The sequence below is a fragment of the Cervus canadensis genome, chromosome X (assembly GCF_019320065.1).
Source record: "Cervus canadensis isolate Bull #8, Minnesota chromosome X, ASM1932006v1, whole genome shotgun sequence".
Lineage (NCBI taxonomy): Eukaryota > Metazoa > Chordata > Mammalia > Artiodactyla > Cervidae > Cervus > Cervus canadensis.
The window spans coordinates 140977518-141003149 of record NC_057419.1 but is presented as its reverse complement, the minus strand read 5'-3'; the positions used below and the strand labels follow the sequence as shown (position 1 = coordinate 141003149).

Genomic DNA, 25632 nt, shown 5'->3' with positions numbered 1-25632 from the left:
TCCCCTCATAATAATTTGGGAACCTCCTACTCCAGTGTACTCCCACATCATAATTTAGAGTTTAAAAGTGTACAACAGAAACAATTCGACAGTCTTTATCTTTAAAGTGTTAATTTTGTGGTGTAGAATTTTGGTTTTTTGTTTTGGGCAGTTTTACCCTATTTTGTTTTTGCATTGGAATGGGGTCTTACTTGTGGTTTGATTTGGGCTTCTGGAGACCAGAACATGAGATGTTGTGAGCCAAATATTACTGTGTTATGTATCACTTATGTCATGTCTTCATATCATACCTGGTCCATTTGTCACATGGATTTGATGCAAGTAGCTTGTTACTTAGAGATGATAATGGAGATCAGTTTTTGAAAAAGTAAGAAAAGTAAATTTTAACTCATTTAGACATGAAGATTTCTTTTAGTATTTGTTTTAATGAAAATCTCAGTTTCTTTCTGTCCCCTTTCTCACTTCCTTACATTGATTTTTAAATCAAAAAGGACTTGCTAAAAATTCATAATTATTCATGTTTATGTATAATTAGTTCTCTTTGTTTCATTTATTCAAGCTTGTTAACTTCTTCCCATGAAATAGATTACAACAGGATTAGTGTGCATTGGTGGTATAGTGGTGAGCATAGCTGCCTTCCAGCAGAATTATTGTCCTTTACTTTTGAAAGTGATTTGGTTCCTTGTGCTTTTGCTTTCATTGTGTTTTGTATGATTAGTTGGACATACCTTATTGCTTATAATTGTGTTGTGCCATGTATTTATCTAGTAGTAAATTAGGCAGTTAGCAAAGGTTAGGTAATGTTTTGTGTTTTATGAATTTTAGATCACTGATGATACTTTGATATGTTTTCTTATAGTCTTTATGCATATATTTATAGTACATATTTTTCAGTGATACTTATTATTATATTCTGAACATTTCCTAATATTCCCAAATATTTTTCAAGGGCATAATTTTCTTTGTTGGCAGAGTAATGTCTCTGCTTTTTATTTTTATTTATTTATTATTATTATTTTTTTAATTATTTTTTTCCATTTATTTTTATTAGTTGGAGGCTAATTATTTTACAATATTGTAGTGGTTTTTGCGATACATTGACATGAATCAGCCATGGATTTACATGTATTCCCCATCCCAATCCCCCCTCCCACCTCCCTCTCCACCCGATCCCTCTGGGTCTTCCCAGTGCACCAGGCCCGAGCACTTGTCTCATGCATCCAACCTGGGCTGGTGATCTGTTTCACCCTTGATAATATACATGTTTCGATGTTGTTCTCTCGAAACATCCTACCTTCGCCTTCTCCCATAGAGTCCAAAAGTCTGTTCTGTACATCTGTGTCTCTTTTTCTGTTTTGCATATAGGGTTATCGTTACCATCTTTGTAAATTCCATATTCAAGGGCATAATTTTAAGAACTGTGTAACAGACTATGTGGCTACACTAACATTTATTTAGTCATCCCCTTATTGTCAAACATAAATTATTTGCTTTTTAAGCCATTATAAATCATTGATAAATCTCTGTAACTCATAAACCATTATGGTCTTCTCTCACTATTTCTGTAGTATAAATTCCTGAAATAGAATTACTTGGTCAAAGGTTAAGAATATTTTTAAAGCTGTTGATACAGATTTTTAAAATGCTTTGTAAAAAGTTTGTACCAGTTTATATACACTGGTGTTTGATGTTTTTTTGCTATAATATAATGCAAAATTTATTTGTGTGTAAAGCCCCTGGTGTTTGTCTCCTTAATGATTTTCTTCTCAGAATAAGCAGGTGAAAATAACTTTTGGGTTCTCTTGCAAGAATAATAACCAGTTTGGAGTAATGATGTATCATAACAACCGCCTCATAAAGTCTTTTGAGAAGGTGGGGTGCCAGGTGAAGGTGAGTAGTTAATGTTTCTTTGTCATAGAAGGCTGAACAGAGTAGGAAGAGGATTTAAATTTTGCAAAAGCGATAAACCAATGAATGGCTTTTTACTGCCATCTTGAGATGGTTGTTAAATCTGATCCTGGAATTCTGTGTTATCAGTGAGCTGTCTTACGTTCAGAAGCTCTTTCTATTTCTCATTCTTCATAAATGTTAACCCAGGAGCTTTACTGGATGCATTTTTTTAGGTCACTGTTAATAAGAGGTAGAATGAGAGCACCAGCAACTCTGCCATGTGTATAAGTTTACTAATATTTGAGGTAGCGCTTTCCATTTTCTTGTGGAGACAGTAAGGCAAAGTGGAAGATGCATAAAATTTAGTGTTTGATAACCAGGATTTGAGTCCCAGTTTTTTCAACTAAAAGCCATGTAACCTTGGCTACGTTGTTTAATTTCTCTGTGGCTCAGTTTTCTTACCTGTAAAATGGAAACAGTAGTAGTTTTACTTGCTCTACCTACCTTAAAGTTTACAGGGCTGAGAGATTTAAATGGAATAGATCATGCAGAAGTGCTTTATAACTGAAGTATAGAAATATTACCATCATCTTCAGGTTTTAATAACAACGTAAAGTGGTAATATCCACAAGTATGCCATTCATCCCTATTTTATAGATAAGATTGCTAAAGCACAAAGGATGATAAGCTGCTTTATATTACACAGTAGGACAAAGTTTTACATATGACCCAGGAGAGCTAGTTTGCAGCCTGTATTTCTTTTCATTGTTGTATCATCTTTATACAACTTGTTTGTGTGCCAGTCTAATTACACTTTGACTCAGTTCCTTCCATTAAAGAATACAAAAATGATTTTAAGTCCAAAAATCTTTTGTATCAACTTGTAATTAATCACTACAGGTGTGACTCTTTCACAGTTGTTTGGCGGCCTTACATATATAAAAATTGTTTTAATAGTGGGATGATTACATAGCATCCTTAATTTTTTCAGATGGAGTTTGGTTTTAGTTCCTTAGAACAGGAGTATATAACCTTAAATTTTTTTTTAGTATTATCATTCTTTGTTCAAATGAAATCTCACGGCAATCCCTTAATATAAACAGATGAAAGTGCCTTGAGGTAGCATGGGTGAAATAGAGTTTTCCTGGAAAATCCTAGGGAATCTATGGATCACAGTTTGAAAATCTCTGCCCTAAAATTTGGCAGAGGTTCCAATTCATTGTAATACTTGCAGTCTATTGGAGTAAATTCCCAGTGTTTCTCTAGATATTACTGGCCTTTCCTTGCCTGTGAATGTTGTATAACCTTTCTGTTATTGTTTGGAATCAAAAGGAAGTGCCTCTAGGCAGTCAACATTAATGTAAGTGTTAAAATTACTATTTTTTTTCTAAGCCAACTCATGGAGAAGGTGTGGGAGTAATTGGAGTCATTGAGTGCAATTTCTTAAAACCTGCCTACAATAAACAAGACTTTGAATACACCAAGGAGTACCGGTGAGTCACTCCCAACCTGAGTTGTTTCTAATAGTTTGTTCAGATATGATTCTATTCTCTGAAAACTCTAAAATCATCTCTTAAAACCAGCCAGATAAGTTAACAGAGAATTCCTTCAAATCTGTTTTCTAAGGTTATAAATAACATGATTTGATTTTTAAATTAAACCTCACTGATGGATGATGTATGGAGCCCAATTGAAATAAACTAAAAATTATGGGAAGAGCATAGGGGTTATTTAGTAAAATACTTATGGTAAAACAGTTTTTTAAAACTTTTTATTTTGTATTGGGGAATAGCTGATTAACAAAAAATGTTATGATAATTTTAGGTGAACAGGAAAGGGACTCAGCCATACATATACATGTATCCATTCTCCCCCAAACCCTGCTCACATCCAGGCTGCCACATAACATTATTGAGCAAAGTTCCATGGGCTATACAGTATTTCCTTGTTGGTTATCAATTTTAAATATAGCAATGTGTACATGCCCATCTCAAACTCAGTAATTTATCTCTTCCCCCCATCCTTCCCCCCAGCAACCATAAGTCTATGAGTCTGTTTCTGTTTTATAAGTTCATTTGTATTATTTCTTTTTAGATTCCACATATAAAGGGTATCATGATATTTCTTCTCTGTCTGACTTCACTCAGTATGACACTCTCTAGGTCCAACCATGTTCCTGCAAATAGCATTATATATTTCATTAATTTATTTTTAGGAGACAAAGGAGTTGTTAAAGTCAGAGTATAATAGTTTGTTTTAAAACTTGTAGGGAGGGATAGATCATACATTCCTTCTTTCATCAAGTATTATGAAATATCCCCTCTGCCATTACAGACATAAGAATGAAAGTTAAGAATCCTAGATGCCTATGAACAAATGGGATGAGATGTATGTAAATGCTGTGTGTGTGTTAAGTCACACACACAGCATTTAGTCATGTCCAACTTTGTGACCCCATGGGCTGTAGCCCTCCAGGTTTCTCTGTCCATGGGATTTTCCAGGCAAGAATACTGGAGTGGGTTGCCATATCCTCCTCCAGGGGATCTTCCCAACCCAGGGATTGAACCAGCGTCTTTTAGTTCTCCTGCATTGGCAGGTGGGTTCTTTACCACTGGCCCCACCTGGGAAGCCCCTATATGTAAATAAGAAAGTTAAATGCCTATAAAATTGTATTAATGAGGGCTGTATGCCAAATGGGAAGCAGCTTTCAATAAAGCCTGAAGGAGTCAAGGAAGGCTTCACAAAGCAGAATACATTTGAACTGAAACTTCAAGGAAAACTTGGAGTTTGCTAGGTGAACGAAGTGGGGGAAGGACATTCTAACTGGAGGAAAGTATGTAAAAGGGCAAAGGGTGTTCTGGGAGTATAGAGAAAGAAGGTGTGAGGACTTACGGTGTTGTTTTCCTTGAAATCTCAGTAGCAAATCTTTTGTTAGAGTAGGGGGAAAGTAATTCCCCAAATCTTTTTTTGTTTTGTGTCCACTGTAATAAAATTAGTTAAAGGTTGTGCCTTAGTTTATACGAAACCATAAGAATTTTAAGTTTAATATTTGACAGACTGATAACTATTTGGATGACAACCTCAGATTAATTTCAGGGTAATTGGTTCTTGGTCCCTAGGGCTACTCAGTGATTGTGATAACTGCCTGCCCTTAGTTTAAGTAAAATAGTCTTTTAAACATGAGTCTGGCCCATAATGAAGATCTTTGATTAGGACTTGACTCACAAGAATGAAAGTTTAGGAATGACATCAGTTTGGCAGAAGTCCAGAGCCGAGTCATTCTATTTCTCTTGAGTGAAAGGAGTAGTGAATTTCTGGTGATTAACCAAATAGTTGGAGAAGGCAATGGCACCCCACTCCAGTACTCTTGCCTGGAAAATCCCATGGACGGAGGAGCCTGGTAGGCTGCTGTCCATGGGGTCGTGAAGAGTCAGACATGACTGAGCGACTTCACTTTCACTTTTCACTTTTATGCATTGGAGAAGGAAATGGCAACCCACTCCGGTGTTCTTGCCTGGAGAATCCCAGGGATGGGGTCGCACAGAGTTGGACACGACTGAAGTGACTTAGCAGTAGCAACCAAATAGTTGAGATTTGTGAAATCCAAATGTTAGATACTAAAACTATGTAACATCCTCTTATGCCATCTCTGCCACCCCTGCCTCTGCCTTTTAAATTTTAGAGGTATTAGACCCTTGGCTTGTGGTGTTTCGTTTCAGTATGATGAGTTTTAGGTGATGGCAGGGGAATCCAAATGGAGGTATTACATAGAGAGTAGGTTTATTCAGTTAAACATATGGGACTTCTGGCTTAAGTAGCTTAATATCTGCTGCACATTTTATTAAAAACAGAAAACTAGTATGCTAGCCCGCATACACAGTCTTTTTGAGGATGAGAAGTTTGTGTAACTCACCCCAATTCTGTCATCATTTCCCTTTTCACTCTGTTTTATATTCACTGAAAAAAAGTGTTTTGTTAATATATGAGGGAATTTGAGAGGGTGATTAGAGAAGATGGTTTGCCATCACAAACTCATCCTAAGAGTATTTATTATAGATTTCAAAACTGCTAAAAGGGGTTTCAGCCATCACACTGCTGGAATGTCTACAAATAAATCACTTGTAATATCACTTTTAATAGTTGTGGATATCAAATTTCAGCTGCAACTACCAGGACTCAAACTTATAACATTTTTAGAGTGAATTTCAGCTTAAGAAACGCAATCAACACATACTAACTGAGCACCTCACAGGTGCATGGCACAGTGGCTAGGTTTTGTGGAATTTTCCAGAGATATTCGAGACACAGTTGCTGTCTTTGAGGAGCTCACAGTCTAATTGTAATGACAGATTATCACCAACATGAAACAGAGCAATAAACTAGTTGATCATTTGGAACTAAGTGGGATGGTACAGGAAACATTTGCTGATAAAACAGATAGGGAAGGTTTTAGGTAAACAGTGTGACTTAAGATTTGCCTTAAAGATACAGGGCTTAGAAAAGGGAGAGAGGGGAATTCCAGGATGAAATTATAACAGGAGCTAAATAAGGCAATGACAGAAACTCAGAATGGGAAGAATATGGGGAGTTGGGGATAAGGGGATGTAACTAGAGCGAAGGGAAATAGAGTCAGATGGATAGCATAGGGCCCTATCCTAAGGCAGGGGTTGGCAAATCTTTCTGTGAAGGGCCAGGAAGTAAATAGTTTTAGCTTTATAGGCTGTGTGGTCTCTGTCACTACTACTCAGTTCTGCTATAGTATGAACGCAGCCACAGACATAAGCAAAGGAATGAACATGTCTGTGTTCAATACAGTTTTGTTTACGAAAACAGGCAGCAGCCTGGATTTGGCCCACAGGTTGTAGTTTGTTGACCCCTTCCTTAAAGCCCCACTTCCCCAAAGTGTGTACCAAGCTGCACATAATGAAGTCACAGGGGAGCCATGGGATATTCAAAATTTTTGAGGGGACTACAGTGGTACTTGACTCTTGCCTGTAAGTAGTAGAAATTGTTTTCTCTTGCTGTCATAACAGATTACCACAAACTTAGTGCCTTAAGACAACACTGATTGATTGGCTTAGAGTTCTGTAGGTTAGAAGTCCATCTCAGATTTCACTGGGCTAAAACCAAGGTGTTGGCAAAGCTGCATTTATTTCTTGAGGCTCTAGGGGTGAATCTATTTTGTTGGCTTTTCCAGCTTTTAGAGTCTGCCAGCATTCCTTGGCCCATGGTCCTCTTCCTCCATCCATATTCAAAGCCATGGGTCAGGTCCTCATATCATGTCACTCTGATGCCCTTGCTTCTGTCATTACATCTTGTTTGATTCTGACTCTTCTGCCTCACTCTTCCACTTTTAAGGACCCTTATGACTGTGTTGGTAATTCAAGATCATCTCCCTATCTTAAGGTCAGCTGATGAGTAACCTTAATGCCACCTGCAATTTGATTTCCCCCTTGACGTGTAACCTGATACATTCACAGGTTTCAGGGATTAGGACATAGACATCTTTGGAGGACCATTATTCTGCTATGACAGTCTGCTCTCTGGCCTCCTAAGATTCACTTACATCACACATGCAAAATGCATCTATACCATCCCAGCATCCCCCAAAGTCTCAACTCTTAGAGCAACTTAGTCTAAGTTTTTAATGTCCTCAACTCACAATTCCCAAATCTCCTCTAAATCAAATATGAATGATACTGAGTCTGATGCCTCTTGGGGTAAAATTCCTCTCCATCTGCAGATGTGTGTCTTTTAATTTTTTTTTTTTTTTGTATTTTGCTCCTAAAATACAATGGTGGGACAGACATAGGATACCAGTTATAGATGTTCCAGTTCAAACAGGGAGAAAATTTGAAGGAAAAAGGAATCCAGGCAAGCTAACTTCACTAAATTTCAAGGCCTGGAAATACTCTTCTGGGGCTTTCAGCTCCACCCTTTGGACTTAAGGCTCTATTCTGTCCTCATGGCTCTACCCTCAGACTTGACTTTCCTTTTTCTTGAAGGATAGCATGTATTTATGTGTGTTTCCCAGGAGGCTCAGTGATGAAGAATCCACCTGCCAATGCAGGAGACATGGATTCGATTCCTGGGTCGGGAAGGTTCCCTGGAGGAGGAAATGGCAATCCACTCCAGTATTCTTGCCTGGAGAATCCCCATGGACAGCGGGACTTTATGGACTATAGTCCATGGGGTCACAAAAGAGTTGGATGCAACTGAACACAAAAACACACACAAGTGTGTATTTGTAGCTGAGTAGTTTCATCTCGTTTCAACTTGTTTCTTGACTGGAGAGTTTTGGGGGTCCAACAACCTCTTTTCTCACTCTCTCTGTCCCTTTCAGGCCAATCTAGCAGGTTTTTTTTAATTTTTAATTGGAGGCTAATTTATTTATTTATTAAATTTATTTATTTTATTTGGAGGCTAATTACTTTACGATATTGTAGTGGTTTTTGCCATACATTGACATGAATGTCTTAGTATTAATGTACTATTCTCAAGAACTTTGTGGGTCTCAGGTATAGATCATGGATACTCACTCATTCAGACAAGAGATTCTTGACAGATCTTTCTTAGATAGTCCTATTTCTATTCTTCTGCTGAGATGGTGGTGGAGATCTAATTAATATGTTCAGTCTTTTCAGAGAACTTTTTGTATGACTGAGTACTTTGACCTTTTGATCTTCCTAAGATATTAGCAAAAGGTTGTCCAGCCACTGCCTTGGCTTTACATTTTAGCATCTTTTGCAATCTGAATAAGCTGAGACTTTCCAAAATCATTAAGTCCTGGTTCGTTTTTTATTGAACAGTTCTTCCCTCAGTTTCTTTCTTTCTTCTCACATTTTATGTAAGCAAGCAGCCACTAGACCACACTTTCAGCACCTTGCTTGGAAATTTCAACTAAATGTCCAGTTTTGTCATTTAGGAGTTCTGCTTTCCACCTTGTATTGGATCCAATTCTGCTAAGCTTTCTGCCACTACATAACAAGGAATACCTTCCCTCAAGTTTTCTAATAACATGTTGCTAATTTCCTTCTGAGCCTTTACCAGCAAGAATTTTAACATCCATAATTCTGCTAACAATCTGTTCCCAGTGACTTAGAAATACTCTGAGGAAGTTTGTGTTTTTTTCTACCATGATGTACACTTCTGGGTGCTCATCAGTGGGGTGTTTAACATCCATATTTCTACAGTCTATTCAAGGCAATCCAGGCAATTTGTGTAATGTTCTTCAAATTCTTCCAGCCACTGCCCCACTGCCCAATCCCAAACCACTTCCACATTTTTAGGTATTTGTTATGCTAACACCTCACTTCTAGGTATAAAAATGTTTAATTACTTTTGATTACATCGTATCTTTATGAATCTGGGGTTTTTTGTGATTACAGTGATAAAAAGCAAGTAATACACAAAAAACCAGTGTTGAATAAGAAATTAGGGATGTTGTGTCCAATTTGATTCCAAGGTTTGAGCAATTGTTCTGTATCCAACAGGCATACCCATTCCATTATAAGTAATTGTGGCTATTTAAGATTGAAATAGAAATATTTTAGTATATATATTTTCAGATGGACACTACATTTTAGTCCATACTTATTGTTTGTACATAACTGTTTAATAGTAAGTGGAACTAGTACATATTTCTTTAGACCTAAGGGTGCCATGCAAAACTTGAGACACTACAGGTACCATGAACCGAAACAGTTTGAGAACTTCTGTTTTAGAGGGATATTGGCTAGAGTAGTTGATACTTTGGGCAATGGAATTCATTGTTTATTCTTGAATAAAGGGGTGACTTGAAATAATTCTGTCTTAAGAATATAATACTTATATACTGCTCTATGGCTTATAAAGTGCTTTACATGAATTATATCAGTTGATAAACCTGGAAACAGGGTGCAGGATAGGTTAAAAAGAATTATATACTATTTGAGTAATCTAGGTGAGAGGTGAAGGTCTGAAATAAGACTGCTGTGAAAAAGGAAATATATGACAGATACTATGAAAAAAAGATTTAAAAATTTGGTGATATATTAATAATGGGATAAGGAAAATAAAGGAGAGGAAGACTCAAAGGTCACTTTAAAGTCTCAAATTTAGTAGACTGGGATACTGGCAGATAGAATACTGAGATTGGGAAAAGGAACAATTTCGTGTAATGGCAGTGGTTAGATTGTAGGGGATTAAGACAGGAGTATGAAGAGAAGATAGTGGATATAGACCACATATACCAGGATTGGGGAAGTGAAAGGAAAGAGATTAATAGAACAGTGAAATTAAACCAGGTTTTTGCAAGAAGGAATGGAGTTTCAAAATTCATGATAATGGTATCTTGATTGAGGTGGTATTAATATTTACATGACTGTGTGCATTTGTTAAAACTTACAGAACTACACATTAAAAAGATAAATTTTACTCTGTAAATTTCACCTCAATATTTTTTGCCCAAGTATATGAGAACAGAGGTTTATTGTTTGATTGAGATATAATCCGTGTACCATAAATGTCACCATTTAAAAATGACTACTTTGTTGGTTTTGGTATATTCACAAAGTATGTACAACCATCACCACTATCTAATTCTAAAGCATTTTCATCATCTCAAAAAGAAACATCTTGTCCATTAGCAATCACTCCTCTTTTCCCCTCCTCTCCAACCCCTGATGACCACATAATCTTATTTCCTTTTTTTCCTTTTTTTAATTGTGGTAAAATACACATAACATTACCATCTTAACCATTGTTAAATGTGCAGTTTGGCGGTATGAAGTACATTCATACTGTTATGCAACCATCACCCTGAAGCAAAGTTACATAGCTCAAAATAGCCTGGAGTTAAAACTCCCCTCAGGGTCCTCCCCACCATTCTATGCAAAACAAAGAACTCTCTCACCTGAAGGAAAAAAATGGACTTTAAGGTTGATTACGTCCATCTCCTGAACTCCTTGCCCCAGCCATTTAAGAGATAACTACTCTGAACAACCTTGGAGAAGAACAGGCCCCCTTAAGACTGTAGATTTCCACATATGTGCCTATATATACTATATATACTTAGTCTTTTCTTGGGTTAGTGCAGCAGGTCACTAATCTGAGTGCTGCTCTTTCTGACCTCATTAAAGGTGATCTGTTCCTGTAAAGTTCTGGTCTCATTCTTTTTCCGAACCTTGCCTTCTCTAACTCCCTTACCCTACAACCACCATCATCTGCAGAACTATTTTCATCTAGCAAAACTGAAATTCTCTACCTATTAAACAATAACTCCTCGTTCTCACCATTCTACTTTGAATTTGACTATGCTAAGTACCTCATGTAAGTGAAATCACACAGTATTTCTCATTTTGTGACTTATTTCACTTAACATAATGTCCTCAAGTTGCATCTGTGTTGTACATATGTCAGAATTTACTTTTTTTTTTTAAGAATCTCTATTGACATTTTGCAGAACAGAACAGATTAGACCTATCTTCTTTCAGTTTTTTTTTTAATTTTATTTTTTTATTTTTTTTCAAAGTCTATTTTTTTTCCATTTATTTTTATTAGTCTAATTACTTTACAATATTGTAGTGGTTTTTGCCATACATTGACATGAATCAGCAGAATTTACTTTTTTAAGGCTGTTTCCTTTTTTCATAATCTTTTGTTTGTATGTACCATACTTTGCTTATCCATTCATTTATCAGTGGACACAGGTTGCTTCAGTGTTTTAGCTCTTACGATTTATAGTCTATTTTGTCTGATACTTCTATTAAATAGCTACCCTTGCTCTCTTTTGGTTATTATTTACAGGAAATATCCTTTTCTATCCTTTCATTTTCACTGTGTGTCTTTGTATGTAAAATTAGTCTCACATAGACAGCATATGTTTTGGCCTTTTTATTAAAACCCATTTTGCCCATCTGTCTTTTGATGGGGAGTTTGATCCTTTTAAATTTAAAGTAATTACCGATAAGAAAGGATGTCTGTCATTTTGCTGTTTGTTTTCTATACGTCTTATATTTTGTCCTTCATTTCCTGTATTACTGTCACCTTTTATGTTTAGTTGATTTTTTTGTAGTGAAGCATTTAAATTCTTCTCATTTCCTTTTGTGTATATTTATAGCTATTTTCTTTGGGGTTACCGTGGGGTTACATGATGCTGTGAGCAGAAGCAGCAAACAGAGATCAGAGCACAGATCCCCAATATTTGGAGGGAGAGGTCCTTTTTGCCTACCCTGGTTCCTGCAAGCTACTCTTGAAATGTGTGCATAGCCATCTGACATGGGGCTGGGGTAGAAGATGGGTAACTACTACTGTGCTAAGAGCTGAGATTTCCCAATTTGTCCTCCAAGCATTCCCCTGGAAATTACAAGCATTCGATAGACTCCAGAATTCCAAATGGTTCTGCCAGTGTAAATGTTGTCTTTATGGGAAGGCAGATTCTTGCTTCCTACTCCACCAGCTTTCCAGAATCCCATGGAATCTTTTTTATTTATTTAACTATTTTTTAATTTTGGCCATGCTTGATCTTCATTGCTGCGTGGGTCTTCTCCAGTTGCAGTGAGCAGGGGCTACGCTTCATTTGCAATCGCAGTGCACAGGCCTCTCATTGCAGTGGCTTCTCTTGTGGAGCAAAGGCTCTAGGCCTGTGGGCTTCAGTAGTTTCAGCATATGGGCTCAGTAGTTGTGGTGCATGGGCTTAGTTGCTCCTCAGCATGTGGGATCTTCCCAGACCAGGGATCGAACTGGTGTCCTCTGCATTGGCAGGCGGATTCTTAACCACTAGACCACCAAGGAAGCCCCTGTAATCTTTTTTAAAAAGTAGATTTTAAATAAAACTTTAATAGAAAGCAATAAATAATTCTTCATCTGTGACTTCAGGAAAGAATATAAACATAGAGGTCGGTACATTGGTAGGTCAGAGGGGGGAATAAGAGTTTACAAGAAAGTTCATTTAATCTTCTCTGTGTAGTCAGAATCTAATACGAGCAAGGCGGAGTTAAGGAAGAATTTCTCTTAAGGAAAGGTCTACAAAATCTTTGTGGAGTTATCTGGGGAGTCGAGATTTTTTTAAAAAAATACTAAATTTGTAATATTTCAAGTATGTATGCACAGCTGTACATTAAGTTGTAATCCTGAATTGTAGAATTAACCAGAAATTTTTCACTAGAAATTGCCAGTTTTTCAAAGTAAAATTCAGATTTGCTGCACATCATACTGTTTGACCCTGGGTCTGCTGTTGTTCATTTAAGAAGAGACAGGGCAAGAGCCATAATTGGGGCATAGCCTCTACTAACAGCTGTGTCATAGAAGGCTGAAGGGGACTTTGTTACCTATTGCTGCTGTAACTGCTATGATCAGCATTTGGATAAAGAAGAACCATATAGACATGTTTTAAGTTACTGTTTGATTGATTTGTAATAGGTAGGGTGCAGTATTTGATCCTCTGACTTTGAACTTGGTCCTGAATTGTTTACGTGTAGTGATCTGACAGCTGAATAACTCCCCAACTACTTATCTGCAGTGTAGTCTTCTGTCGTTGTCTCTAATGTCATTTTCCCTCACTGTGATTCTAAAATGTGGAGAACACAGCATTTTTTAGGACCATCTTAACCTTTTCAACCAAAGTGACTATTCAACATTATGAACTTTGTCATTTTGACACGTAATTTACAAAGGCAGTAGATTCCTGTCCTAGTTGCTTGAAGTGTAGATGTTCAAACCTATGCTGAATATTCTAAATGGCTGGTTTCCGTTAAGTGGGAGCATCTTAAAGATTACAAAATTATTCAACAAATTCTTAACATTGACATGCTTCTTTCTTTTTCTTTCAGGTTGACAGTAAATGCCCTTGCCCAGAAGCTCAATGCTTATTGGAAGGAAAAGACCTCCCAAGAGAATTTGGAGACCTCAGCCATAGTCAGTCCAATACCGTGAGTAGTAAATTTAGAAAATAAAAGTGTCAGGGGTAACATCTTACAAGGCAAATGAAAGGAATAGGAAAGATGATGCTTTTCACATGAGGAAGTTTAATTAACTGAAAAACAGGAAATCATAGGTACTAATTTCATCGTTCTCTAAACCTCTTCATTCTGGTTTAACACTTGTGTGGTTTGGATCATAAATATGACGAGTTTAGTATTGTCAGTTTATCCTGTCATCAGTGTAATGTAATGGAAGATGATGACCATTTGAATCAGCTACTCCTTGGTTGAAAATTTAGATCTACTTCTTCTTTTTTTAAATTTTACTGTATATTATCTAATGTATTAAAATTGTTTTCAGGTCATAAGATCTATAAATGTTATGAATATTACTTCAAAATCTAAAAAAATGACTGTTGTATTCTCTCTTTCCGAATAATTAGGCAAAAGTCATGAAATTAAATCATGGATAAAAGTCTACTAGTTTTTGGTTTGTTTTTAGATTTTATTGAAGTATAATTGATTTACAATGTTATATTAATTTCTTCTGTACAGCAAAGTGACAGAGTTACACATATGTATATTCTTTTTCATATTCTTTTCCATTATGGTTGAAACAGGATATTGAATATAGTTCCTGTGCTATACAGTAGGACCTTGTTGTTTATCCGTCCTATGTATAATAATTTGCCTCTGATAATCCCAAACTCTCATTCCTTCCCTCCTCTACCCACCCCCCCACCCCCACCTTGGCAACCACAAGTCTGTTCTCTATTAAATCTGATTCTTAATAGTTGAATGAGCTTAGGTAAGTAAGTCACTTCATCTCTCTGAGTATATTAACTCATTATTGACCAGAGACGTATTAATATGTCTTTTGTTACCTGAATGTTATTTTTTTTAATTTTTTAATTGGAGGATAATTATTTTACATTTGACTGGAGACATATCAGTATTCGCTTACACAACAAATCACCAGCCACAGGTGTTAATTTCTGCAAAAATCCCCAGCCAGTAATGTGTTAAGTTAGATGGCCTAACACAGTACCTGGCATATAGTAGGCATTCAGAAATATTAGCAAACTTCCCTTCTTTTTATTCTAGTGAACATTGTTGGAACCATATCAAGAAATTTGAGAATAGAAATAGAGAACCCAACATATCAAGAAAAAATGTAGAATTTACTGACTCTAAGACACAAAATTACATACAGAATGGTGGATCAGGCTGAAATGCTTCAGGAGGCCAGGAAAGAAGCATAATACAGAGGGCAGAATGTGTGACAACATGTACACAGTCAATTATACCATCAAAACAAAGATTAGAGTGTTGAAAGTTCATTTGGGGGTAGGCACTGTGTTCCTTTTAAATGGAAATCATCAAATGTTTGATACAAAATTTTGTTTTCCCAGGTTCGATGCATAAGACAGGGTGCTCAGGGCTGGTGCACTAGGATGACCCTGAGGGATGGGATGGGGAGGGAGGTGGGAAGGGGGTTCAGGATGGGGAACACATGTACACCCATGGCTGATTCATGTCAATGTATGGCAAAACCAATACAATATTGTAAAGTAATGAGCCTCCAATTAAAATAAATTAATTTAAAACTTAAAAAGAAAAATAAAATTTTGTTTTCAATGCCACATAGTTGCTGTATGACTATCACTGTATCCGATTCTAAAGATCTCTATTCCTGTCCAACATCCATGGTTTTCAAAGAAATGCAAATTAAGATGAGATAATCTTTTTGCCTTTTAAATAAACAGCGATTAATGCAATGGAACAGATGTTCATATATTGCTGGAGTGTGTGTATATATGTTATACAGCCTTTTCTGGAAGTTTAATGATGATTATTTAGTACTTACCTGTCAGACACTGGTTTAAGGTCTTTACATGTATATTTAACCATCACAACAATCCTGTGAGATAGGCAGATGATATTATTACTTCTTTACAAATGTAGACACTTACGCACTGAGAGCTTAAGTAACTTGTTCAAAATTAGATAAATAGAAAGTGGTAGATCCAGTTTTCAAATAAAAGCAGTCTGGCCCCCAAACCCAAATTCTTAACCACGACACTCTTCTGGAAGGATGCAATGAGAAAAATATAGCATAGCCCCTTCAGCTGCCTATTTAGGCTTACACACAAAAAGCCTCTTCTGTCTGCCTGGTTGGGAGGATCTACCATGGTCTGCATGTAACCTGAGGTAGAGAATTACTGTCTCTAATGCATGTTCCCGAGAGAGTAATATTGACGTGCTTCTGCAAGAGACTCTTGTGTGTGTGCATGTAAAACCAAAGCTAATATGACCTTTTCTGTCCCCTTGCACTACTGCTGAAACTGCTTTCTCTGGCTCTAAATAAAACAGTGTGTTAGTTGTTCAGTCATGCCCAACTCGTTGTGAGTCCATAGACTGCAGCCCACCAGGCTCCTCTGTCTATGGGATTTTCCAGGCAAGGATACTGGAGTGGGTTGCCATTTCCTTCTCCAGGAGATCTTCCTGACCCAGGGATAGAACCCCGGTCTCCTGCACTGCAAGCAGATTCTTTACCAACTGAGCTATGAGGGAAGCCTCAAATAAAACAGTGGCTGTACAGAAATATATAGACACCAGAGGTCAGGCCTGAGCTTGGAGTTGAGAGTTGCAAGGCTGGAGCAGCCTATAGCTAGGAGATAAGAAGCTGTGTGTCCAAGAATGTGTATGGATTCTCTTCATTAAAACAGTTTTAAACAAGAAGACATTGTATTTGAGTAGAAGACTTACTGGTACATTTTATTTTTCTTTCTGTATTTTATAGTTTTTTAACATGGATGGGCTTATATTGCTTTTATAACTAGAAAAAAAGCACCATTTAAAAAGATACAAAAATATTGAACTAAGACATAAAAGAATCAAACCACTATTGAAATGTCTAGCATAAGAGCAGTATAAATGTAACATACGCAGAATCTGTCCTAGGCTAAATTACATGTTTTTCAAATTGGCCCTAGGTGCCCCTCTACCTCTCTCTTTTCTCTAGCCTTCTCCCTTCCCAGTCTGGTCTGCCTTTCACATGTTAGATGCACACTACTTCTCTTATATATGGATCATTTCCTCTTACAGGGAAACAAATTTACCCCAAGGTGTATGTGACTGGGTTACACTTCCTGAAGGAGATGGGAATAAGTATGTGTTTTAAGAGTAGAGCTCTGGGGACTTCCCTGGCAGTCCAGTGGTTAAGACTTTTGTCTTCCAATGCAGGGCACACAGGTTCAATTCCTGGTCAGGGAATTAAGAATTGACATGATGCAGGGTGCAGCCAAAAATTTTTTAAAAGAGTAGAATTCTGGAAGAATTCTCTGTTAATAACCCAGTTGTTGGACTGGAGCCACTTTTTCTAGTGACAAAATTTAATCAAATTTATGCTACTTTTTAAGATTAACTTTGGGAATATCTATCTAATAAAATTTTTATTTAAGTATAAACAAAGACTTTTTGAAAGGGGAAAAAAGGACTAGGGAGCCTGTGCGGAAATAGAGGAGACATTGTAATGACATTGCTTCAACAACTCTCACAGATGCATTTCAAATCTATCATGGGTTTGGATAGAAGCAAATAAAATGATTCTGTGGGTTTTATTTTTTAGTAATATTATAATATATATAAAATTTTTGCTGATTAATAAATTTTAGAGTTAAAGTTATCCTTTTGTTAAACTCAAGAAATAAGGTTCCAGGATAAGTACTGTTGAGCTCTATAATTTGGTGGCTTACCACATTAATACTTATTACTGTTTTCATATCCATATCTGGTCTAGTTCTATCATTGTTTTATTTGTGATAATACATTTTAGACACCTGGACTATAACATTTCTAACACATTTCATGTTTAATTCTTTTCTTTCTTTCAGTTCTTTCAATTTTAGGGTATGCCTTTTAATGTAAGAGTATAGAGCTAGACTATAGACAGTCATATTTTTGTTTTCTTCCATTCAGGAAGATTCCTGACCAGACATGGGTACAGTGTGATGAGTGTCTGAAATGGAGGAGGCTTCCTGGCAAGGTTGATCCATCCACATTACCTGCAAGATGGTTTTGCTACTATAATTCCCACCCAAAGTACAGGTAAGGTTAAGACTCAGTATTATGCCAGAGATAAGTCCTGATTTGTCTCTGTTCTAAAACACTTTTCATCTCAAGTCCACACTCTTCAGCCTGGCATTCAAGCCCCTGTGCTAACTGGTCTTTACCTATTCATTGTATGTTAACACAGGCCTTCTGCTTTAGCAGGCCTGTGGCTTCACTCTTCCCTACACATGCTACATGTATTCCCTTCTCCATGACTTGATACTGTCATTCCACTTGCTTAGAGTGACTTTCTATATTCCATCTGATCATATCATCTGGGAAGCAGAAGTATTTTGTGTGATACTTCTCCTGTAGACAGTAGTTTACAATAATTTTACTCTGGCTGTCTGTAGTATTTAATTCTTCACATTTGTTCACATACTGTTTGAATTTGGGGGATGTTTTTCATATGTATACATTTGGGCTCTTCAAGAGATTGTAAGCTATTTGAGAACAAGGGATTTATATTTCAGGTTGAATTGACAGTTTTCTTCATATGCTTCCTATACTTGAATCTGTACATTCAATTTAGCTTGTTTACATGTCTGTCTTTCTAATAGTCCATCACTCAGATGGTAAAGAATCCACCTGCAATGCAAGAGACCTGGGTTTGATCCCTGCTTTGGGAGAATCCCCTAGAGAAGGAAATGGCAACCCACTCCAGTATTCTTGTCTGGAGACTTCCATGCACAGAGGAGCCTGGTGGGCTACAGTCCATAGGATCAAAAAGAATTGGACACGACTGAGTGATTAACACCTTCACTTTCATCTGTTCCTTGAAACAGCTAACATCTAGATTTGTTGTTGTTCAGTTGTTCAGTCATGTCTGATTCTTTGTGACCCCATGGACTGCAGCATGCCAGGCTTCTCTGTCCTTCATCATCTCCCGGAACTTGCTCAAACTCATGTACATTGAGTTGGTGATGCCATCCAACCGTCTTGTCTTCTGATGTCCCCTTCTTCTCCTGCCTTCTATCTTTTCCAGCATCAAGGTCTTTTTCCAATGAGTTGCCTCCTCGCATCAGGTGACCAAAGTATTGGACTTTCCGCTTCAGCATCAGTCCTCCCAATGAATAGTCAGAGTTGATTTCCTTTAGGATTGACTGGTTTGATCTCCTTGCAGTCCAAGGGACTCTCAAGAGTTTTTTCTTACACCACAGTTCAAAAGCATCAATTCTTTGGCGCTCAGTCTTCTTTATTGTCCAAACTTTCACATCGTGGACACCATTTCAATTTAACAAATATTTGTATATGACTCGGTAACATAGGTTCATAATAATAATTCAGTTTGTTTCAATTCACCTGTGACTCTCTTAACTTTTTTCTGTGGTATAAATGCTAATAGAGAAAAAGGTACTAAACCAGAGTATGCTTTTTAAGGGAAAAAAACATTGAAAATGGAGGAAATAAAAAGCAATGAAGTCCAGTTCTGTAATAAGCAAGGATTCCCCCATAGACTAAAGATGTGCCTAAGTACCTCTTAGGGTGGTGTGATTAAAATGTGAGATTGAGTACTTAGAAGTCTCATTTTCGAATTCTCTATATGCTGTCAGTTTATATTTAGTCCAGAAGACATAACCTTCCAGGACACTTTGTCCCCTAATAAAATGGATATAACATAGGACTTCCAGTTATTATCAGTTTCTGTTTATTTCTAGGATTGCCTTTGTCCACTGAATACATTTTCTAGTACTTCTTTCAGCTTATACTCCTAAAATTCTCTTCTTTATGCTTTACATATAGCAAACATCTTTTGATTTATAGAATCCTCTTTTTCTCTTCTTTGCTAGCCTCTGTTCTGTCTCTTTTACAATGTCAGCTCCTCATCCCTTCGTGCTGCTCTCTATCATAGCTTCTGATTTTCCTCTTCAGGGATCATCACAGTCTGTGGATGCTCCTGCTTATCCTGGACCTTGGGGATTTCTTTCTTAGTACATGAGAGGCAGGAGACCTAGGTTCTAGTCTGTGATATTCTCCTTCTATAGAAGCCCAAGCAGGTCTCTCTTGTGCTTGAATTTCACTGTGTAAAAATAGAGATTATGCTTCATGCTCTCTACCATCATACGAATTTTATAGCTGTCAAGTACTTTGAGTATCTTGGGAGAAGGATGATATACACACCAAAAATAATGATATGGTATGCATTGAAAAAAGAATTGCTACCTAGTAACCTGCCCACACATTTTGTAATGTGGGTGGGATCTGAACTCTATAATGTTAGATGGTGGTTAATCTGCCTTGTCATACTTGTGAGGAAAATGAAGGGTGAAAGTCAAGGGCACATTTTCTTTCCTTTTTTTTTTTTTCCCCAGTGCAAAAGCAGAATGAATGCTTCAATTTTATTTATTTATTTTTTTCATTTATTTTTATTAGTTGGAGGCTAATTACTTTACAATATTGTAGTGGTTTTTGCCGTACATTGACATGAATCAGCCATGGATTTACATGTGTTCCCCATCCCGATCTCCCCTCCCGCCTCCCTCTCCATCCCATCCCTCTGGGTTTTCCCAGTGCACCAGCCCTGAGCACTTGTCTCATGCATCCCACCTGGGCTGGTGATCTGTTTCACCCTTGATAGTATACTTGTTTCAGTGCTATTCTCTCAGAACATCCCACCCTTGCCTTCTCCCACAGAGTCCCAAAGTCCATTCTGTATATCTGTGTCTCTTTTTCTGTTTTATTGTTACCATCTTTTTAAATTCCATATATATGCATTAGTATACTGTATTGGTCTTTATCTTTCTGGCTTACTTCAGGCTCTACTACAAAGCCACAGTCATCAAGACAGTATGGTACTGGCACAAAGACATTTTCTTTCCAAAAGATAACTTCTTCTATGTACTGCAGGAGGTGCTCTGTTCCAGAGGAACAAGAACTCATTGCTGAAGACCTGTACTTGAGCAGAGCTAAGAAACAGTTGAGTATACCTTACCCGAGATGGCAGTCTATATCCTTTGATAGAGGAGCCTGACCCTTCCAAATGGGATGGGAATTTTGAGAAGAGAGATGATTTTTTAATGATTTTCCTATTCACCTCTCTGCTCTTGGAGTTCTTTATTCTTTCTAATCATCTCCTGAATGTCTCAACTAGAGATTGGCTCTAGTTTCTCTCCCTCTCTCCCACCCCAACCCTCTTTTGATAAGGCATTTGAAATCTCTCTTTAGTAGCACAGTCCAGGAACGAACTCTTAACTACTCAGCAAGGCTCACACTGTTTCTAGTTTAGAAGGAACGTTATAACCTAAATCTACAGTTCATGAGTGAACTAAATAGCACTTTTATATTCTCCTAGAGATCAAACTGTTGAGAAGAAGAAGGTACCAACAGAAAACGAGAGCCACCAGGTGAGAGATGGTCTACCCTCTTCCTTTCCTCACACAGAATTTCCCCCAACAGAAGACATAGGTTGAAGAAAGCAGTGCTCTTGAAAGCTGCATAGAAATAACAAGCCATTTGTTCTGGTGGTCTTTTTTTTTTTTTTTACTGGATCTTTTAATTTTTGCTTTGATCTGCTGTTACTGATGTTCAGATCACCATAAAAATAGAAGAGCCAAATCATGTATTGCCCAGATTTGGATTCAGTACTGATTCTGGGTAGTGTGAATGTCACATTCGGTGTCACAGAGTATTCAGGGTTACGTTGCATCCTCATACAGGCTGCTCCTGTTGAGTATCTGGTTTTCCTCAGTCTCCTTCCTTCCAGGATTCACGGGTGACTCCTTTCTGCTTTCCTCTTGGGAAGAAGGGATGGTTCTTTTGTGCCCCCCCCCCCCCCCCCCACGCTTTCAGGATGGTGGCTTTATAAGATTGCTTGTTTGAAATTTTAGGCAAGCCTGTCTCTCGACATGGTTTGCCCAGCTCCTGGACGACTGAAGGGTGCAATAGAGGTTGGCCGTCCTTTCAGGGACACTCTTTCTGAAGCCATAGCACCCATTTATTCCCCACAACCTTGTCCTTTTGCAGGCATGGGATCTTCTTTTCTTTCTTTTGGAAAACCGTTTCTCTTTTCCCGGCAGATATTGCTAGCAGATGTTAGACTTCACCTTCCACCATCAGTCGGGTAGGTCAGGTGGGTGAGCAGATAGGGAATTTAACATAAACTAATTTCTTCTTATATGACACCTTCTTACCAGACCAGGTGTATTTAATTACAGTTGCAAACCCTCCTATCTTGGACTTTATAGTCTAATCTAGAGATTGGGAAATTTACCCTGGGACTGCCTTGTCCTCATTCAGTTTAATCCCGTTTATATTCCTTCACCTCATAATTCTGTATTCTTCATAAGATGGTCTCCCAGAAGATCCCCAGTGCACTGTTTCTGTGTTGTGCGTATATGTTAGTTCTTCGATTGATTTTCAAGCGCACGATTTGCTGCAAGTGCTTAATTCTCACTCCCCCCCCCCCCCCCCCCCCCCCCCCCCCCCCCCCCCCCTTTCATTTCCTCATCACAGATCTCAGGGAGTGAACCAGTTTATGGTCCAAGAGAGAATAGAGTGTTTGGGAGCTGGGTTTTGTGTTGTTGATGGTGATTCAGAGGACAATAGTAGTTGGGGAGGTCTGTGGTATCCAGTGATAAGGGTTATAATGAAATGCCTGGGGTCAGTTGTTCTAGTGTTTACTTTGCGCGCTGTTTGTTTTGTGTAGGAAACAGTTTATTTTTATTTGGCCAAGTGTTTTTTCCTAGCATCAGAAGGATTGACTCATCCTTTGGTATTTGGTTTGAAATTAGGATTTTTATGAATTCTTTCTTTCTTTGCTAGGTATTCACTAATCCGCTGAAGATCCCTTCTATTCAAGATATGGATGACTTGAATAATAAGATGACTGGGTATGAGGGAATTGATAGCCCCAGCCAGCTTTCATCTGTTGGAGAAGAAAGCAGAACATCTTCTCTTCAACTTAAGCCTCTGGATTCCAGCATTTTTCAGTTCTCCAGGTGTGTTAAAAAAATATAGACTGTCTTCAGTAATGAGCCTCAGGGTTTGCTTTCCTGTAAACTAAATTGGTATGGTTATCGTGTTTGCATTTCTCCTAAAGCCTAGAATGGAATTCAGGAGAAATACTATTTGGGGATTGATAGACTTGCATGTTACATGTACCTCCCATTTTTCAACATTGTAACTGTCATGTCAAGTCTATCTATCTTTTTGGTTTTACTTTTTTGAGGTGATCATCCAACGAATGTTCTTTTATGGATTATGTATTCCCATTATGTTGGAAATTGTGTAAGTGAAGTAATGGACATGAAAACTCTTTGCAAAGCATAATGTACTATGCAAATGTAAGGTAATGTTACCTGGATAAGCATTGTTTCTTTCTATAAGCTTAGGAATATTGAAATCCTGCAGGGCCCCATAGGCCTAACACATGTTGGCCACATATAAAAATAAGTGTTAGAAGTTTGTGCCATTAAGTAAGCTTTGTAGATTTTTCATGTAAGTTTAGGCTTAGAATTTACTTGTTTGTTGTCTAGCACCACAGCAATATTATTTTGTTATTCCCTGGTGGCTTAGACCCGCCACCAGTGGTAAAGAATCCGCCTGTAATGTGGGAGACCTGGGTTTGATCCCTGAATTGGGAAGATCCCCTGGAGAAGGGCATGGCAACCCACTCCAGTATTCTTGCCTGGAAGATCCATCCCCATGGACAGAGGAGCCTGGCAGGCTACAGTCCATAGGGTCGCAAAGAGTTGGATAGGACTGAGCAACTAAGCACACACAGCAATCTTTATTACAGAAATTTTCTTAAATATCAGGAATATTTGAAGCACTAAAAGGTACGACTGCCTGTGTGCTGTCTTGAGACTAGAACTCAGGACTGCTAATTATGACTTGCTTTCTCCTTGCTACTGTGTTTCTCACTTCTGGCAGGGCCAAGCCATAGTGAAGGTACAGAGTTGCTCTCTAGTGGTTGAAACTTCTAGAGTCCACAATAATATGACTGTTACATAGTAGATTGTGAAGTTTTTATGAACCGTTTTCAGTTTGGATATCTTCTTAACATACTGTAGGAAAAAAGCAATGGGATATATAATAGGGGGAAATTACTCCTGCCCCCGCCTCCACCAGTGTTATTGATTTCTTTCCCTCTTTGTTGCTTCTTTTTTTTTTCTTTGTTGCTTCTTAAGTGGGTCTTGTCAGCTTTCACCCAGACAAACATCTCTTTATGTGTGCAAGTCCCTTAGTCTTCCACAATTAAGCCCCCTAGATATTGAAAGAACCTCACATCCCCCTGAGCATGAACAGAGTCTCAAGAGGAAGTAGACTATTAGGAGAAAAAGTAATAGAACTCTAAAGGAAGTAAATGAGAATCTATACAAATGCATCAAGAATAGTTGGAAGAGAATAGCTATGCAGAAACTGATAGTTGAATTCAGTCATATTGAAGGAGCTATTTCTAAGATAGAACCATGCAGCAAGGGATTAAGGAATATAGCCTAGTTGGTCTCAGGGATTTGGTCTAATTCATCCACAGTTATCCAACTCCCATTTTAGGTTGGGAGGGGTATAGAGAAAAGTGTTGTGCACGTTGTTAGCTCTCTACGTTGATCTCCTTGAGATGGTCATGCATCAGAATTGCCAGTGGAGTATCAAGATGTCACTGCTCTTGAAAGCTGTCCTTTCTCTGCTGTGACCACCTTTGCTTTCTCTTCAGTGTTTCTATTGATACTGTCCAGTGGATTTTGGTAACCTGAAGGAGATAACAAATACTAACCTCTGTATGTGTGTATTTTATGAGTGCAGTATGACAGTACATCCATTGGGTGGCATACTTCATCAGTCTTAATTAGGATTTCTGTATGAGTCATTGTGGAACTGCGCTATCCAGAGTTGGGTTTTAGCTCTAGAGTTCAGGTAAAATACTTTTTTGACTATTTATGTGTAATTATAATTTGAGAATAATATTCCTTCAAGATATATGTGATAATTGATACTGCCAATGTCATGTTTTATGTAAGGTCAGTAAATGATGATCCTGTCATTTTAAGCTACACGTATAGGGGGATTCAGATTGATTGGAAATGGCCTGCCTTTTTATAGAGGAAAATTAAATGCTTGAGAGTTTAATAGACTATGCAACGTTTTCTTATAAGGAATAATAAGTTAAAGGAATAATAGGTTTGGTCAAGAGTAAAGATCTCCCTTGCTATCAAAACCTGAAACTGATAAGGGTCCTTGGGTCATGTAGTACAGCTCTTTAATTCTAGATAAAATAAAGCCTACACTATCCAAGAGTGTTTTTTTTTCCCTTTATTTATTTATTTATTTTTTCAGTGGGTTTTGTCATACATTGATGTGTATCAGCCATAGATTTACACGTATTCCCCATCCCGATCCCCCCTCCCACCTCCCTCTCCACCCGATTCCTCTGGGTCTTCCCAGTGTACCAGGCCCGAGCACTTGTCTCATGCATCCCACCTGGGCTGGTGATCTGTTTCACCATAGATAGTATACATGCTGTTCTTTCGAAACATCCCACCCTCACCTTCTCCCACAGAGTTCAAAAGTCTGTTCTGTACTTCTGTGTCTCTTTTTCTGTTTTGCATATAGGGTTGTCGTTACCATCTTTCTAAATTCCATATATATGTGTTAGTATGCTGTAATGTTCTTTATCTTTCTGGCTTACTTCACTCTGTATAATGGGCTTCAGTTTCATCCATCTCATTAGAACTGGTTCAAATGAATTCTTTTTAACGGCTGAGTAATATTCCATGGTATATATGTACCA

General features: G+C 37.7%; 1 protein-coding gene across 3 annotated transcripts in view; it reads left to right on the top strand.

The window, feature by feature from the left end:
• The window catches only part of MORC4 (MORC family CW-type zinc finger 4), a 59206-nt gene that overhangs the window by 18702 nt on the left and 14872 nt on the right, over positions 1–25632 (top strand). For all 3 annotated transcript variants that reach the window (XM_043458026.1, XM_043458025.1, XM_043458027.1), the window contains 7 exons: positions 1771–1890; positions 3283–3383; positions 13701–13799; positions 17772–17900; positions 20751–20819; positions 21196–21247; positions 22665–22840. In XM_043458026.1, coding sequence (XP_043313961.1) covers positions 1771–1890; positions 3283–3383; positions 13701–13799; positions 17772–17900; positions 20751–20819; positions 21196–21247; positions 22665–22840 — 746 coding nt within the window. The remainder of the gene's footprint in view (positions 1–1770; positions 1891–3282; positions 3384–13700; positions 13800–17771; positions 17901–20750; positions 20820–21195; positions 21248–22664; positions 22841–25632) is intronic.